This window comes from Elephas maximus, chromosome 5, assembly GCF_024166365.1.
Source record: "Elephas maximus indicus isolate mEleMax1 chromosome 5, mEleMax1 primary haplotype, whole genome shotgun sequence".
Classification (NCBI taxonomy): domain Eukaryota; kingdom Metazoa; phylum Chordata; class Mammalia; order Proboscidea; family Elephantidae; genus Elephas; species Elephas maximus.
The window spans coordinates 75,728,935-75,748,392 of record NC_064823.1 but is presented as its reverse complement, the minus strand read 5'-3'; the positions used below and the strand labels follow the sequence as shown (position 1 = coordinate 75,748,392).

General features: G+C 37.7%; 1 protein-coding gene across 1 annotated transcript in view; it reads left to right on the top strand.

Moving 5' to 3' along the window:
• CFAP299 (cilia and flagella associated protein 299) overlaps positions 1-19,458 on the top strand; it is an 802,595-nt gene that overhangs the window by 753,996 nt on the left and 29,141 nt on the right. Inside the window, exon 5 of the mRNA XM_049885915.1 lies at positions 17,558-17,687. Coding sequence (XP_049741872.1) covers positions 17,558-17,687 — 130 coding nt within the window. The remainder of the gene's footprint in view (positions 1-17,557; positions 17,688-19,458) is intronic.

Here is a 19,458-nt window from a genome sequence, read left to right as displayed (position 1 = left end):
CATGAGGAACCAGTACGTAGATCAAGAGACAGTTGTTCGAACAAAACACAGGGACACTGCATGGTTTAAAGTCAGGAAAGCTGTGGGTCAAGGTTGTATGTATCCTTTCACTATACTTATTCAGGGATCAGTGCCTGGAAAAAGACATCTTGTTAGGTAAAGTACAGGGCCAGCAAAAATGAAGAAAATCCTCAAGGAGATGAAGTGGCACAGTGGCTGCAATAATTAGTTCAAGCATGTCAACGATTCTGAGGATGGCGCAGGACTGGGCAGTGTTTTGTTCTGTTGTACATAGGGTTGCTATCAGTCAGAACTGACTCTATGGCACCTAACAACAACAACAAACCAATATAACTATTATTATTGATTTAATAAGTGAGTACTTAGAAAACTAAAGAGGTTTAGCTGAAACAAAATAAATAAAGACTAATGAGAGTATTACCTTAAAATGTCCAGATGCAAAATAATTGTTTAAAAGAAAAAAAAAATACATTTCTTAAATAACAGAAAATATCATTTAGAAAACATAATAAACTTCATTAATAATAATAATCGATAGTATAAAATACCTACAAATAATCTGAATAAAATTTCAATTCCTTCAAAATTAATTAATTAATCCAACATATATTTGTTGATTGTCTACTATGGCAAGTACTATTCTAGGCATTGAATTAGTTAATAGGTTTAATATTTGAAAATAAATATTCCAATGATTTGGGGGGGGATTACAAAATGATTCTAAAATTCATCAGAATAAAATAAGCAAATGAGGCTAGTTTTTTTTTTTTCAAAATAAGATTCATAATGTACATTTTACGTGCCAAATATTAAATATTCTGCAAAGCTAGAATAAGTAAATATGTTTGGCACTGTTACAAATATGAATGGTACAGGAAAGAAAGGCTAAAAACAGACACTATTATGTTTTTGATAGTGCATAATAAAAGAAGCACTACAAAATATTGCATGAAGAATTAGTTAACAAATAGTTCTGTGACAATTAATTACCACATTTATGTTGTAGCCCTAGAGCTTGTATGTGTAATTTATTTCTTCCTTTTTCAAACAACTTAGTTGTCACAGTAAGTCACTTAAATTAGTGTCTTCTCGGTGGCCTCAATCGGTTGTTCTCATGTTTCGCAAAACTTCAAATATCAACACATGGCTTACAAGTTTTTCATCTCCGTTTCAATTGGCTGGATGCAGTAAAGAACACAGAAGATTTTTATGGGCCTGAGCTACAAGTGGTATATATTACCTCTGATCATATTCCATTGGCTAAAACTCTGCCACAGAGCTACACTGCAAGGGAGACTTTGAGCTGTAGTTCTAAGGTATGCTAAGAATAAGTGGAAAACTTGCATTATACTGAGCATCCAGCATTATTGCCATAATGCTTCAGGCAGCCACCACCAACAGCATGTGGGGAAAAGTAGGGCATACGTGTTTGATTGAGCAGGCTCTGGAGTCAGACTCCTCATGTGAGATTCCAACTGATGTCACTTCCCAGTCAGGTCTGCATGTGTAAAACAGGATAATTTTATACCTACTTTATGGAGTTGGCGATAAGATTATATGAGATGATAGATTCATTAGGTTCACAAAAGAATCTGGTACATGGTAACAATTAAATAAATGTTAGTTATCTTTACCAACAATAATTATTATTACCTATCAGAATTGTGAAATGAAGTCTGGTTCCCATCCCTGACTAGGAGGGAAAAAGTACTGACAAACAACCTAAATTGCTTCATGAAAAATACCATGGGCCATGGAAATTAACCTTTTAAAAAAAAAAATAAAGAATATATATATATATTCATATATAGAATATATATTTCAATAGAGCTTTTAATTTGAGGTCTGAACAACAAGATAGGAATGTGTGATATAAATAATTCTACTTCAGGCATACCTATGACTCAAACAATTTACTGGGATTATCTATATCTATTCATCTCATGCATAATTGCTTAGATATATATGTAAGGTTAATAATCACACCCATGTCCCCCATTCCAATTTGGCAATCTTCAAACAATCAGGAAGGTGGAAGTCAAGTAATCTTCACTACTGTGGATTAAACTAAATTGGAGAACCCAGCTTGCATGCATAGTCAAATTGGTTCCTAATACTGTCGCCACTGAATTGAGTTTATCAACAGTGCTATAGACTGCTCCCATGCTAGCTCTAGAGACTGAGTCTGTCATGATAAACTTTACTTCTGAAGTCCAGCTAAAGAGAGGACATATAATAGTCCATGAATGCTCAGCTCCTCTTCTCAGTTCTTTTTTTTTTTTCACATCACATAGATGTTTTATTTTATATAAAGCATTAGACTCTAAATCACAACAGCATACCATGCTAGCATCCAGATGCACGTTGGCCTATGCTGATTTGCATACGTACTGTGAATATGCTTATATGTAAGTATCCCCTATTCTTTTTTTTATAATTTTTATTGTGCTTTAAGTGAAAGTTTACAAATCAAGTCAGTCTTTCACACAAAAACCCATACACACCTTGCTACACACTCCCAATTACTCTCCACCTAATGAGACTGAGACAGCCGGCTCTATCCCTCTACTCTCTCTTTTCGTGTCCATTTTGCCAGCTTCTAACCCCCTCCACCCTCTCATCTTCCCTCCAGGCAGGAGATGCCAACATAGTCTCAAGTGTCCACCCTCTCCAAGAAGCTCACTCTTCACCAGCATCCCTCTCCAAACCATTCTCCAGTCCAATCCATGTCTGAAGAGTTGGCTTCGGGAATGGTTCCTGTCCTGGGCCAACAGGAGGTCTGGGGGCCATGACAACCAGGGTCCTTCCAGTCTCAGTCAGACCATTAAGTCTGGCCTTTTAATGAGAATTTGGGGTCTGCATCCCACTGCTCTCCTGCTCCCTCAGGAGTTCTCTGTTGTGTTCCCTGTCAGGGCAGTCATCGGTTATAGCCGGGCACCATCTAGTTCTTCTGATCTCAGGATGATGTAGTCTCTGGTTCATGTGGCCCATTCTGTCTCTTGGGCTCGTAATTACCTTGTGTTCTTGGTGTTCTTCATTCTCCTTTGATCCAGGTGGGTTTAGACCAATTGATGCATCTTAGACGGCTGCTTGCTAGCATTTAAGACCTCAGATGCCACTCTTCAAAGTGGGATACAGAATGTTTTCTTAATAGATTTTATTATGCCAATTGACTTAGATGTCCCCTGAAACCATGGTCCCCAAACCCCTCCCCCTAGTATGCTGGCTTTCGAAGCATTCAGTTTATTCAGGAAACTTCTTTGCTTTTGGTTTAGTCCAATTGTGCTGACCTTCCCTGTATTGCGTGCTGTCTTTCCCCTCACCTACAGTAGTTCTTATCTACTATCTAATTAGTGAATGCCCATCTCCCACCCTCCCTCCCTCCCCCCCTTGTAACCACAAAAGAATGTTTTCTTCTCAGTTTAAACTATTTCTCAAGTTATTATAATGGTGGTCTTATACAATATTTGTCCTTTTGCAATTGACTAATTTCACTCAGCATAATGCCTTCCAGGTTCCATGTTATGAAATGTTTCACAGATTGCTCACTGTTCTTTATAGATGTGTAGTAATTCCATTGTGTGAATATACCATAATTTATTTATTCATTCATCTGTTGATGGGCACCTTTGTTGCTTCCATCTGTTTGCTATTTAAACAGTGCTGCAGTAAACATGGGTGTGCATATATCTATTCATGTAAAGGCTCTTATTTCTCTAAGATATATTCCAAGGAGTGGGATTGCTGGATCATAAGGTAGTTCTTTTTCTAGCTTTTTAAGGAGGCGCCAAATTGATTTCCAAAGTGGTTGTACCATTTTACATTCCCACCAGCAGTGTATAAGTGTTCCAATCTCTCCACAGCCTCTCCAACATTTATTCTTTTGTGTTTTTTGAATTAATGCCAGCCTTGTTGGAGTGAGATGAAATCTCATTGTAGTTTTGACCTGCATTTCTCTAATGGCTAATGATCAAGAGCATTTCCTCACGTATCTGTTAGCTACCTGAATGTCTTCTTTAGTGAAGTGTGTATTCATATCTTTGGCCCATTTTTTAATTGGGTTATTTGTCTTTTTGTAGTTGAGTTTTTGCAGTATCATGTAGATTTTAGAGATCAGGCGCTGGTCAGAAATGTCTTACCTAAAAACTTTTTCCAAATCTGTAGGTAGTCGTTTTACTCTTTTGGTGAAGTCTTTGGATGAGCATAGGTGTTTGATTTTTAGGAGCTCCCAGTTATCTAGTTTTTCTTCTACGTTCTTTATAATGTTTTGTATACTGTTTATGCCACATATTAGGGCTCCTAACATTGTCCCTATTTTTTCTTCCATGGTCTTTATCATTTTAGATTTTATATTTAGGTCTTTGATCCATTTTGAGTTAGTTCTTGTGCATGGAGTGAGGTATGGGTCTTGTTTCATTTTTTTGCAGGTGGAAATCCGGTTATGCCAGCACCATTTGTTAAAAAGACTGTCTTTTCCCCAGTTAACTGTTTTCAGGCCTTTGTCAAATATCAACTTCTCATATGTGGATGGATTTATGTCTGGATTCTCAATTCTGTTCCATTGGTCCATGTATCTGTTGTTGTACCAGTACCAGGCTGTTTTGACTACTGTGGCAGTATAATAGGTTCTAAAATCAGGTAAAGTAAGGCCTCCACTTTGTTCTTCTTTTTCAGTAATGCCTTATTTATCTGGGGCTCCTGTCCCTTCCATATGAAGTTGGTGATTTGTTTCTCCATCTCATTAAAAATGCCATTGGGATTTGAATCAGAATTGCATTAAATGTATAGATCACTTTTGGTAGACAGAATAGACATTTTTATAATGTTAAGTCTTCCTATCCATGAGCAAGGTATGTTCTTCTACTTATGTAAGTCTCTTTTGGTTTCTTGCAGAAGGGTACTGTAGTTTTCTTTGTACAAGTCTTTTACATCTCTGGTAAGATGTATTCCTAAGTATTTTATCTTCATGGGGGCTACTGTAAATGGCATTGATTTGATGATTTCCTCTTCAATGTTCTTTTTGTTGGTGTAGAGGAATCCAACTGATTTTTGTGTGTTCATCTTGTATCTTGATACTCTGCTGAACTCTTCTATTAGCTTCAGTAGTTTTCTGGAGGATTTCTTAGGGTATTCTGTGTATAAGATCATGCCGTCTGCAAATATAGATACTTTTACTTGTTCCTTGCCAATCTGGATGCCTTTTGTTTCTTTATCTAGCCTAATTGCTTTGGCTAGGACTTCCAGCATAATGTTGAATGAGAGTAGTGATAAAGGGCATCCTTGTCTGGTTCCTGATCTCAGTGGGAATGTTTTCAGGCTCTCTCCATTTAGGGTGATGTTAGCTCTTGGCTTTGTATAAATGCCTTTTATTATGCTGAGGAATTTTCCTTCTATCCCTATTTTGCTGAGAGCTTTTATCATGAATGCGTGTTGAACTTTGTCAAATGACTTTTCTGCATCAATTGATAAAATCGTGCAATTGTTGTCTTTTGTTTTATTTATGTGGTGGATTACATTAATTATTTTTCTAATGTTGAACCATCCCTGCATAAAAAAAATATGAATCCCACTTGGTCATGGTGAATTATTTTTTTGATATGTTCTTGAATTCTATTGGCTAGAATTTTGTTGAGGATTTTTGCATCTACAATCATGAGGGTTAAAAAAAAATATGAGGGTTACAGGTCTATAATTTTCTTTTCTTGTGGTGTCTTTAGCTGGTTTTGGTACCAGGGATATGCTGGCTTCCTAGAATGAGTTTGGTAGTATTCCGTCCTTTTCTATGCTCTGAAATACCTTTAGTAGTAGTGGTGTTAACTCTTCTCGGAAAGTTTGGTAAAACTCTGCAGTGAAGCCGTCCAGACCAGGACTTTTTTTTTGTTGGGAGTTTTTTGATTACCTTTTCAATCTCTTCTTTTGTTATGGGTCTGTTTAGTTGTTCTACCTCAGTTTGTGTTAGTTTAGGTAGGTAGTGTGTTTCTAGGAATTCATCCATTTCTTCTAGGTTTTCTAATTTGTTTGAGTATAGTTTTTCATAGTAATCTGGTAGGATTTTTTTAATTTCAGTTGGGTCTGTTGTAATATCACCCAGCTCATTTCTTATTCAGGTTATTTGCTTCCTCTTCTGCTTTTCTTTTGTCAGTTTGGCCAGTGATTTATGAATTTTGTTGATTTTTTTCAAAGAACCAGCTTTTGGTCTTGTTAATTCTTTCAATTGTTTTTCTGTTTTCTATTTCATTTAGTTTAGCTCTAATTTTTATTATTTGTTTTCTTCTGGTGCCTGTGGGTTTCTTTTGTTGCTCTTTTTCTGTTTGTTCAAGTTGTAGGGATAATTCTTTGATTTTGGCCCTTTCTTCTTTTTGGATGTGTGCATTTGTTGATATAAACTGGCCTCTAAGCATCGCTTTTACTGTGTCCCAGAGGTTCTGATAGGAAGTGTTTTCATTCTTATTGGATTCTCTGAATTTCTTTATTCCATCCTTAATGTCTTCTATAATCCAGTCTTTTTTGAGTAGGGTATTGTTCAGTTTCCAAGTGTTGGATTTCTTTTCCCTGCTTTTTCTGTTATTGATCGCCATTTTTATGGCCTTATGGTCAGAGAAAATGCTTTATAATATTTCAGTGTTTTGGATTCTGCTAAGGCTTGCTTTGTGACCTAATATGTGGTCTATTCTAGAGAATGTTCCATGTGCACTAGAAAAGAAAGTATACTTAGTTGCTGTTGGGTGGAGTGTTCTATATATGTCTACGAGGTCAAGTTGGTTGGTTGTGGCATTTAGATATTCCGTGTCTTTATTGAGCTTCTTTCTGGATGTCCTATCCTTCTCCAAAAGTGGTGTGTTGAAGTCTCCTACTATTATTGTGGAGCTATCTATCTCACTTTCCAATGCTGTTGGAGTTTCTTTTATGTATCTTGCATCCCTGTCACTGGGTGCATAAATATTTAATATGGTTATATCTTCTTGGTGTATTGTCCCTTTAATCATTATATAGTGTCCTTCTTTATGCTTTGTAATGGATTTAATTTTAAGTCTATTTTGTCAGAAATTAATATTGCCACTCCTGCTCTTTTTTGATTGTTGTTTGCTTGATATATTTTTTTCCATCCTTTGAGTTTTAGTTTGTATCTCTAAGTCTAAGGTGTGTCTCTTGTAGGCAGTATATAGACAGATCTTGTTTTTTAATCCATTCTGCCACTCTCTGTCTCTTTATTGGGGCATTTAGTCCATTTACATTCAGGGTAATCACAGATAGGTATGAATTTAGTGCTATCATTTTGATGTCTTTTTTTGTGTGTTGTTGACAGTTTCTTTTTCCCACTTGATTTTATGTGCTGAGTAGATTTTCTTTATGTATTATCCTTTCCTCATATTTGTTGTTGTTGATTTTGTTTCTGCTGAGTCTGTATTTTTCCCTTGTATTTTATTTTGATGAGTAGGGTAGTTTTTCTCCTTTGTGGTTACCTTATTATTTCCCGTATTTTTCTAGATTTAAAACTAACTTTTATTTCTTTGTATCCCCTTATCTTCCTCTCCATATGGAAGGTGTATGATTACATTTCTTTGTCTCTCTTTATTATTTTAATGTTGTCTTCTTTTATATAATAACATACCCGTTACCCTGTTTCACGCATTTTTTTTTTTTTAATCTTGCTTCGTTTTTTTGGATTTCCCTGCCTGGCTTGACTTCTGGTTGCTCTGCCCAGTGTTCTAGTCTTGGGTTGATACCTGATATTATTGATTTTCTAACCAAAGAACTCCCTTTAGTAGTTCTTGTAGTTTTGGTTTGGTTTTTACAAATTTCCTAAACTTCTGTTTATCTGGAAATGTCTAAATTTCGCCTTCATATTTAAGAGACAGTTTTGCTGGATATATGATTCTTGGCAGGCAATTTTTTTCCCTCAATTTTTTAAATATGTCATCCCATTGCCTTCTTGCCTGCATGGTTTCTGCTGAGTATTCCGAGCTTATTCTTATTGGCTCTCCATTGTAGGTGACTTTTTGTTTATTCCTCGCTGCTCTTATAATTCTCTCTTTATCTTTGGTTTTGGCAAGTTTGATTATAGTATGTCTTGGTGCCTTTCTTTTCAGAACCACCTTATGTGGAGTTCAATGAGCATCTTGGATAGATATCTTCTCATCTTTCACAATATCAGGGAAGTTTTCTGCCAACAAATCTTCAACAATTCTCTGTATTTTCTGTTGTCCCTCCCTGTTCTGGTACTCCAATCACTCGTAGGTTACTACTCTTGATAGAGTCCCACATGATTCTTAACATTCCTTCATTTTTTTTTAATTCTTTTATCTGGTTTTTCTTCAAATATATTAGTGCCAAGTGCTTTTTCTTTGAGTTCATAAATTCTGGCTTCTACTTGTTCAATTCTGCTCCTCTGACTTTCTATTGAGTTGTCTAATTCTGTAATTTTATTGTTAATCTTCTGAATTTCTGATTGGTGTCTGTCTATGGATTTTTCCAGCCGATTAAACTTTTCATTATGTTCCTGAATAATCTTTCTAATTTCTTCAGTTGCTTTATCTGTGTGTTCCTTGGCTTGTTCTGCATATTGCCTCATTTCCTTCCTGATGTCCTGAAGGGTTCTGTATGTTAAAGTTTTGTATTCTCCATCTGGTAATTCCAGGAATGCACTTTCATCTAGAAGATCCCTGGCTTCTTTGTTTTGAGAGCCTGTTGAGGTGATCATAGTCTGTTTCTTTGTGTGACTTGATATTGACTGTTGTCTCCAAGCCATCTATAAGTTATTGTATTAGTTTATGCTTGCTTACTGTGTCGTAGCTGTTTGCTTTGTTTTGTTTTGTTATACCCCTATGGGTTGCTTGAGTGAGCTAGCTTGTTTATTTTCACCTTTGGAGCTCTGGTGTCCTGTCCCCAGCTGGCTAGAGCTGTTATCAGGTATATCAGTCTAGGAGTCTATTCAGTTTTCTTGTATGAATTCAGCTCAGGTTTCCAGGTGGCTGATCATCAAGTGTGTGGTACAGGCTCTTTCCTACAGTCTTAGAGGGGCAGGAGCATATATACCAGTATCTGATTGCAGCAGGGGGTTATGCTCGGAACAGGGCAGGGGGCTGAGAACCAACCCCCAAGTGTCTCTGAGGAAAACACGTCTCTGTTCCCTAGAGTGTGCTGGTGGGTGGGTTCTGCAGAGGGACCATGGGCACCCAAAGTTTTTGGTTGTAAGGACTGGGAGGTACCAGTTATCTTTGGACCCCTGCTGTGGGTGGCTGGGTGACCTGAGTGGAGCCACCAGTCCTTAAGTCACTGATGTGGGTAGGTGAGGACCTTGTTTAATAGGTAAAGAAATGTCAAATGTCATCACACCCACTTCTCCACCGCACAGCTGAAATGGTTGGAGTTTTCCAACAAGGGCATATTCTCCTGAAATAGGCCCACACAGGTCCATGCAGAAGGGAAAGGTGCTCAAGGTCCATGGACGGTTTATGCCTGGACAGGAACCACTTCAGTCCTGAGCTCCCCTGGTTAATGGAGATAGCAAATTTTCTTTTCCCCCCAGATGCAATTTTTTTCCTTTCCCAAGGCCAGGAGGATGGCTCTAGGGGCTCACCAGGTCTATCTCAGGCCCAGGGATCCAGCTACTGAAGCCGGCTTGGGGGTGTGTGGGGGGCACGGTAGAATATTCGCAAATACTTAGCTTTTGCAGAATGGGCTGTTCTCCTCAGGTTCCAGAGGTGTGAGTAGGCTGTGTGGCTGGCTGCTTCTCCCTGAGGAAACTGCAGCCAAATGCTAGTACCAGCCTGCTGCCGCCACTGCCGCTCCAGGAATGGTGCATGAGGGCTCCCCACAATTCAGATCCAGTAACTCCTCTCCACTTCTGAATGGTCTCTTCCTTCCCCTGCCCCTCAGTTCGTTGTCTAAGCTTGTCTTTGATGCTCAGGGTCCCAGCTTGTCACAAATATACTCATTTCACTTGTTTTTTCAGGTCTTTGTTGTAAAGAGGGCTCGCCGGAAGTGTCTGTCTATTCCGCCATCTTGGCTCCGCCTCCCTCTTCTCAGTTCTTGAAGTAGACTGACTGTATAAGCAGAGATGGTTGAGAAACCACTTTTTCTAACTCTGTGTCTCAGAAAGGGCAGACATTCTTGTGTTGTAGCCATAGAAATATGGTAATGGGAGAGAGGGAACTGTTCTTATTTTTATTTCCCTGACCCAGTAATACATGATATACATAACCAGTTTTTCTGAGAAATAAAAAATTGGAGGTTAAACATACTACATTTTTAGATAATTGCAATAAATGTGGTAATACTGACGCCTCAGAAAACATTAATAAAATTCAGAAAGAGTATAGTCTTACTCTTTCAAAAGGAGTAAGTAGATAAATAGAGAACCAAACAGATATATGATGAGGGGAAACTAACTTAAATAAATACAGGTACTCTTTGACTTCAAGATCTATCCTGAAGTACAATGCTGTTGGTTATAAGATAATCTCCATATGCCTACAAGGAAGACCATTTAACATGACTATTATTCAAATTTACACACAAACCACTAATGCCAAAGAGGAAGAAATTGAAGACTCGACGGCACTGTGTGTACCAACATCTGTAGTCTGAAATTGATCAAACATGCACTCAGGATGCATTGATAATTACTGGTGACTGGAATGGGAAAGCTGGACACAAAGAAGAAGGATCTGTAGTTAAAAATATGGCCTTGGTGATAGAAACAACGTGGGAGATCACATGATAGAACTTTGCAAGACCAATGATTTATCCACTGCGAATACCTTTTTTCAACAGTGACTGTACATGTGGACCTCATCAGATGAAATACACAGGAATCAAATCTACTACATCTGTGGAAAGAGCTTATTGAGAAGCTCAATATCATTAGTCAGAACAAGGCCAGAGGCTGATTGTGGAACAGATCATCAGTTGCTCATAAGCAAGTCCAAATTGAAGCTGAAGAAAATTAAGACAAGCCCATGAGAGCCAAAGTATGACCTTGAGTATATCCTACCTGAATTTAGAGGCCATCTCAAGAACAGATTTGATGCATTGAGGACTAACGAGCAAAGACTAGAATTGTGGAATGACATCAAGGATATCACATATGAAGAAAGCAGAAGGTCATTAAAATGACAGGAAAGAGAGAAAAGACGAAAATTGGTGTCAGAAGAGAATCTGAAACTTGCTCTTGAAAGTAAAGTAGCTAAAGTGAATGGAAGTAAAATGAAGTAAAATAGTTGAACAGAGTTCAATGGAAGGCTCAAGAAGACAAAGTAAATTATTATAAGGAAATGTGCAAAGACCTGGAGTTAGAAAACCAAAAGGGAAGAACACCCTTGGCATTCCCAAGCTGAATGATCTGAAGAAAAAAATTCAAGTTTTGAGTTGCAATATTGAAGGATTCTATGCATACAAAATATTGAATGACATAGGAAGCATCAAAAGAAGATGGAAGAAATACAGAGTCACTTTACAAAAAAAAAAAAATTTATCAGTGTTTAACCATTTCAAGAGATAGCATATGATCAAGAACTGATGATGGTATTGAAGGAAGAAATGCAAGCTTCACTGAAAGGATTGGCAAAAAACAAGACTATAGGAATTGACAGCATACCAATTGAGACATTTCAACAAATGGATGCAACACTGTAAGTGCCCACTCATCTAAGCCAAGACATTTGGAAAATAGTTACCTAACCAACCAGCTAGAAAAGATCCGTGTATGTGCCTATTACAAAGACAGGTGATCCAACAGAATGCAGCAATTATCAAAAAATATCATTAATATCACATGCAAGTAAAATTTTGCTGAAGATAATTTTAAAAAGAGTTTCAGCAGTACATCAACAAGGAACTGCCAGAAACTCAACCTGGATTCAGAAAAGGATGGGGAACAAGGGATATCTTTGCTGATGTCAGGTGGATCTTGGCTGAAAGCAGAGAATATCAGAAGGATATTTACCAGTGTTTTATTGACTACGCAAAGGCATTCGACTATGTGGATCATAAAAAGTTATGGATGACCCTGTAAGGAATGGGAATTCCAGAACACTTAATTGTGCTGATGCAGAATCTGTACATAGACAAAAAGGCAGTCATTCAGACAGAACAAGGGGACACTGGGTGGTTTAAAATTAGGAAAGGTGTGTGCCAGCATTGTATCTTTTCACCATACTTATTCAGTCTGTATGCTGAGCAAACAATCTGAGAAGCTGGACTATATGAAGAAGAACGGGGCATCACCATTGGAGGAAGACTTATTAACAACCGGTGATAAGCAGATGACATAACCTTGCTTGCTGAAAGTGAAGAGCACTTGAAGCACTTACTGATGAAGATCAAAGACCACAGCCTTCAGTATGGATTATACCTCAACATGAAGAAAACTAAAATCTTCACAACTGGACCAATAAGCAACATCATGATTAACAGAGAAAACACTGAAGTTGTCATGGATTTCATTTTGCTTGGATCCACAATCAACATCCATGGAAGCATCAGTCAAGAAGTCAAACGATATACTTCATTGGGCAAATCTGCTGAAAAAGACCTCTTTAAAGTACAAAAAACTAAAAACATCACCTTGAGGACTAAGGTGCACCTGACCCAAGCCATGGTATTTTCAGCCACCTCATATGCTTGCAAAAGGTGGACAATTGAATAAGGAAGACCAAAGAAGAATTGATACCTTTGAATTATGGTCTTGGTGAAGAATATTGAATATATTATTGTCTTAGGCTGGGTTCTCTAGAGGAGCAAAACTAGTAAAGTGCATAAATAGATAGAGAGGGAGATTTATATCAAGGAAATGTCTCACATGGTTGTAGAAAGTCCCAAGTCCCTGGGTCAGCCTGGAGGCTTCTCCTGATTCACATAGTTGCAAGGACTGGTGAACCCAAGATTAACAGGTCAGACAGCAGCACTCTGACTCATAGGCTGCAGAGACTGACAAATCCCAATATCGGCAGGCAATGTGGCAGGTACACTGCTAGCTGAATTTCCAAGAACTGGAGATCAAGCGAACAGGAGCCAGCTGCAGGATCCAGAGCAAGCAAAAGTCCATGAGCCTTGTCAGAAAGTCCACTTCTATTGGATGCAGGCCACGTTCCCAAGGAAACACTCTTACAATTGATTAGCTACTCACAGTAGATCCCATCATGGAGGTGATCACATTATATCAGATCTCATCATAGAGGTGATTACATCATTATATGACTGCTAAACTACACTGTAACTGCCAAACTACTGAGAATCATGGCTCAGCCAAGTTGACACACAACCTTAATGATTACAAGAATGGACTGCCAGAAGAACAAAAAAATCCTTCTTAGAAGTACAGCCAGAATGCTTCTTAGAAGTGAGGATGGAGAGAATTTGCCTTATGTTCTTTGGACATGTTATCAAAAGGAACCAGTCCCTGGAGAAGGATATCGTGCTTGGTAAAGTAGAGGGTCACTGAAAAAGAGGAACCCTCAATGAGATGTATTTACACGGTTGCTGAGTCGGAATCGACTCGACAGCACTGGGTCTGGGTGGGTTTGTAACAATGGACTCAAACATACCAAAGATTGTGAGGATGGTACAAGACATGGCAGTTCTGTCGTACATAGGGTTGCTATGTACATCTTATAATTAGAAATATGTACTGCAAAAAATGTTGCAGAGCATAATTTGATTATGTCATCTTTCTGAGATGTCACTAGTAGATGTTCAAGGATTGAATTTATAAAGATACTGATAATCAAAGGAAATAATAATGACAACTGAAAAAAAAAGAGGTGTTCAACTTAGGTCAGAATTGATTTACACTATTCTACACAAAGTGATCTATAGATACAATGCAATTCCGATCCAAATACTGGTGACATTTTTTAAGGAGTTGGAGAAAAAGCCACCAACTTCATATGGAAGAGAAAGAGGCCCTGGGTAAATAAAGCATTACTGAAAAAGAAGAACAAAGTGGAGGCCTCACACTACCTGACTTTAGAACATATTATACCACCACAGTAGTCAAAACAGCCTGGCACTTGTACAACAACAGATACATAGAACAATGGAACAGAATTGAGAATCCAGATATAAATCCATCCACGTATGAACAGCTGATATTTGACAAAGGCCTAAAGTCCATTAAATGGGGAAAAGACAGCCTCTTTAACAAATGGCACTGGCATAACTGGATATCGGTCTGCAAAAAATGAAACAAGACCTATACCTTACACCACGCACAAAAACTAACTCAAAATGGATCACATACCTATATATAAAATCTAAAATGATAAAGATCATGGAAGAAAAAATACGGACAATGCTAGGAGCCCTAATACATGGCAGAAACAGTATACAAAATATTACTAACAATGTACAAACACCAGAAGAGAAATTAGATAACTGCGAGCTCCTAAAAGTCAAAAACCTATGCTCATGCAAAGACTTCACCAAAAGAGTAAAAAGATTACCTACAGATTGGGAAAATTTTTTTAGCTATGACATTTCTGATTAGCACCTGATCTCTAAAATCTACATGATGCTGCAAAAACTCAAGAATAAAAAGGCAAATAACCCAATTAAAAAATGGGCAAAGTGTGTGAACAGACACTTTACCAAAGAAGACATTCGGGCTGCTAAAAGATAAATGGGGAAATGCTCCCAATCATTAGCTATTAGAGAAATGCAAATCAAAACTACAATGAGATTCCATCTCACCCCAAAAATGCTGGCATTAATCCAAAAAACACAAAATAATAAATGTTGGAGAAGTTGTAGGGAGACGGGAACACTTATACACTGCTGGTGAGAATGTAGAATGGTACATACAACCACTTTGGAAATCGGTTTGGCACTTCCTTAAAAAGCTGGAAATAGAACTACCATATAACCCAGCAATTCCACTCCTTGGAATGTACACTAGAGAAATAAGAGCCTTCACATAAACAGATATATGCAGACTCATGTTTATTGCAGCAGTGTTTGCAATAGCAAAAAGATGGAAGCAACCAAGGTGCCCATCAACAGATGAATGGATAAATAAATTATGGTATATTCACACAATGGAATACTACGCAACAATTAAGAACAGCGATGAACCTGTGAAACATTTCATAACATGGAGGAACCTGGAAGGCATTATGCTGAGTGAAATTCATCAGTTGCAAAAGGACAAATATTGTATAAGACCACTATTATAAGAACTCTAGATAAAGTTTAAATGCAGAAGAAAATATTTCTTCATGGTTATGAGGGTGGGGAGAGAAGGAGAGGGTCTTTCACTTACTAAATAGTAGACATAAATTTTTTTAGGTGAAGGGAAGGGCAAAAACACACAACACAGGGATAGTTAATACAACAGACTAAACCAAAAGTAAAGGAGTTTCCTGAATAGAACCAAATGCTTCAAAGGCCAGAGTAGCAGGGACGCTGGTCTGGGGACCATGGTTTCAGGGAACATCTAGGTAAACTGGCATAACAAAATGTATTAAGAAAACGTTCTGCATGCCACTTTGGTGACAGGCGTCTGGGGTCTTAAACGTTAGCAAGGACCGTCTAAGATGCATAAAATTGGTCTCAACCTACCCGGAGCAAGGGAGAATGAAGAACACCAAAGACATATGGTAAAGATGAGCCCAAGAGACAGAATGGGCCACATGAACCAGAGACTCCATCAGCCTGAGACCAGAAGAACTACATGGTGCCCAGCTACCACCATTCACTACCCTGACAAGGAACACAACAGAGAAACCCTGACGGAGCAGGACAACAATGGGATGCAGATCTCAAATTATTGTAAAAAGACCAGGCTTAATGGTCTGACTGAAACCTTTGTTAGCCCAAGATTGGAACCATTCCCGAAACCAACTCTACAGACAGGGATTTGCCTGGACTATAAGATAGACAATGATACTGGTGAGGAGTGAGCTTCCTGGCTCAGGTAGACACTTCAGACTATGTGGGCAACTCCTGTCCGGTGGCGAGATGATAAGGCACAGGGGGACAGGAGCTGGTTGAATGGACACAGGGAATAAGGCGTGGAGAGGAGGAATGTGCTGTCTTATTGAGAGCAGCTAGGAGTATACAGCAAGGCGTGCATAACTTCTTGTATGAGAGACTGACTTAATTTGTAAACCTTCACCTAAAGCACAATTAAAAAAAAAGATCCCCCCCCCGCAAAAAAAAAAAAAGCATAAAAAACAAAAAGAATTGACTTACAATGGAGTTGTTGGAACAGAACCCTGTCCTAAGTTGGAGACTACCTGTATTACAAAAATTTGAGATGCATACTGCATCATAAGCTATTTATGCATCATCTCTTTTACTGCTTTTTAAAAAGCAAACATAATATTAGAAATGTATTAACAGGAATAAGATATAAAATAATAACAATATTGAGGATACTTCAAACTCATATGACAGCATTATATTCAGTTTTGACAAAAACCAAAAACCAACCCCAGTGCTGTTGAGTCAATTCCGACTCATATTGACCCCATAGGACAGAGTGGAACTGCCCCATAGAGTTTCCAAGGAGTGCCTGGCGGATTCGAGCTGCTGACCCTTTGGTTAGCAGCCGTAGCACTTAACCACTACACCACCAGAGTTTCCAGTTTTGACAAGCAGGTGTAAAATAAACCAAAAGCCAGTTTTGGCAGAGTTGATTCCAACACATGGTGACCGCAGAGTAGAACCGTGCTCCATAGGGTTTTCAATGGCTGTGATCTTTTGGAAGCAGACTGCCAGGTCTTTCTTCCAAGGTACCTATGGGTGAGTTTTGATTAGTATCTGAGTGCTTAACCATTTGCACCACCCAGGGACTAAAGATTAAAATAGGACATGGAAAAAATAGAAAGTTTCCGTAGAAGATCAACCAAAGGTATATAAAATACAAGGAGGGAACGTGAAAGACTATAACAGCATGCATTCACTTTGAAGCAACTAGATCAGGGTTTAAACCTTAGTTGTAGGACTTTTTAGTTGCAGGACCTTAGCCGAGCTAGTAACCTTGTCTGAGAAATGAGAGCACCTTCATTTGGTGGTTGTGATAGAACACATCACATCAAGCCTGGTCTATGTTAACCACTCAAACACAAATCGTTTCTTTTCTCTCTAGGAAGTATATTCTTGAAAAATAGAGCCTGCAAGAAAGGAATTAACTCAAAATTGTTTTGAATGAAAAGAGGTTATGTAGCCTGCCCTTCCTTCCAGTGCACAGTTACTCTTAATACCCTGAAGAGTCTCAGCAGGAACAAATAGCCTTAAATTGCATCAATTTTCTTCATCACTTCCTGGGAATATAATACAAGAATAGGCCGTAGGTCCTGGAGTGTCCATACCAAGGAATTAGGCAAAACAAGAAGTATGTATGTAAATGATGTGAGAATAACCTAGCTTGATCTCTTCTGCTGAAATTTTAATCTCAGATGCATTCTACATGGTCATGACGACTGTGTCGTTACCCATTTATTTTGAGACTGAACTTACCCAAATATTTTCTGAAATGTATTTGTAAATTTAGGGCATTATACTCGTTAATTATTTATAAATATTCATTTTATAGCTTTTACAACTGGGAGAGTCATATTGCTGTTTGGAATTCAAGTCCCAATTACCAAGTGGTTGCTGATAATCCAGAAGGCTTACTCTTCAAATACAAAAGAGACAGAAAAATTCTCAATGTGGACCCCAAGGTAAGTTTTCTTTTTCACTTATAAATTCTTCAACAAAGTATTGTATTTCTACCATTATGCAAAAATCTATGAAATATTTGAAACCCTTAATTTTTTTTTTAATTTAGGGAAAAAAAAGTTTTGAAATTTTGAGCATTTACTATCTTAAAAATTCTAAATCTTAATAACTTATCAGGAATCAATAAGGAAGAGTTTTGGGGGAATTTAAACAGAATTCATAAGTAGAAACACTTCTCCATGCCACGCAGCAGACTTAGAGCAGGGATTTAGTTGGTAACATCTATTTGCTATGATTTTGTAAAGGTCTCAGTCACTTTTTGCTCTGAATGGGGAAGTGAACTATTTAGAGGAAGAGTACTCTGACTTTAAAACACATTTTATTTAAATATTTTAAAGAGATGTCCCATGATATTTCAATTGTTTTTTTTAGGACAAATATTTACATCTTACATATTTTTAAGACTGCATTTGTGTATGTTGATTGATTGTAATCATAGCTTTTCAGGTCTGGGGATAAAAGTTGAAACTTTATTTAAAGTCATTATGGTATAGAGTTCTTTAGATTTCTTTTATTTTAAGTCTTGAAAAATCTGTTGTGCATATGAGAGTATCAGTCTAAAATCCAAAGCAAAAAAAAAAGAAAAATTTTATAGTGAAAGAAATAAGAATTGTATGATACACCTGGGGTAAGGGCAGGGACAGACCAAAGGAAAAAAGGAGTCAGGCTCTAAAATTTTCCTACTGAAGTAATTTCTTCTATATTCATTTAGTATAGCTTCTTGCTCATAGAATGCTCAATAACTATGTGCTCCAAAAATGAATGAATGAAATTCCATAGCAGGAAATGGATTATCTCTGCAATCAGATTCAGCTGCAGATATTAGAAACCCCAAGATACTGGCTTAAACAGGATAGAAGCTTCTTCCTCTTCTACATGTGAGTCTTGATATTAGCAGTCTTAAGTTGGTATGCCAGCTCCACAGTCTACTGGGTCCAGATGAACCTCATCATCATGAGCCAAACTGGATCTTCAATCAAAACAACCACATTGCAAACGAAATGCAGAGTGGAGTAAAAAGGCACAAAGAATATGACCTCTTTAGGTCAGGAAGCCAGTTGGTAATACATTCTTTGTACTTTTAATGATGGTTCCCAAAATCTACCATACAAATATTTGCTTAAGCCCCATTTTGAGAACTTAGTCACATGGTCACATCTAGCTGTATGGAAGGCTGGATAATGCAGTCTTTCAGTTCAAGTGGCCATGTGTCCAGCTAAAAATGGGGGTTCCTGGAAAAAGAGAAAATAGGTTGGGTAGACAACTAGCAGTTTCTGACACAATGCTACCTCCTTCAACAGAACACTAAATTCTCAGGTTCTTACTAGAAAAAATGAGGGGGAAAGACCAGAAAATCTTTATGGCCATATGTTTTATGTATCTAGGAATACCAGAGAAGTTTATCAGTACACCTTCTCTCTAGTGGTGGCTCCTTACTTATCGTAAATGGGTGTCAACGTGTGATCAGTTGAGGCAAAATACAGAAAGCTGAATAAGAGGCATTCACAGACTCTTCCTTTTAGAAAGCTAAATTATATTCATGAAAAATGTATAAAATTATTAATAGCTTCATTAAGATGTGCAAACCAGTTTATAAATGACATCACTCTTTGACTATTTTAGAGCTCTGTTTTAACTAATGACATGTACATACTACAATAATGCATGTCATGAAGTTTAGATTTTACAGTCTTTGGGGAATCATTATTGAAT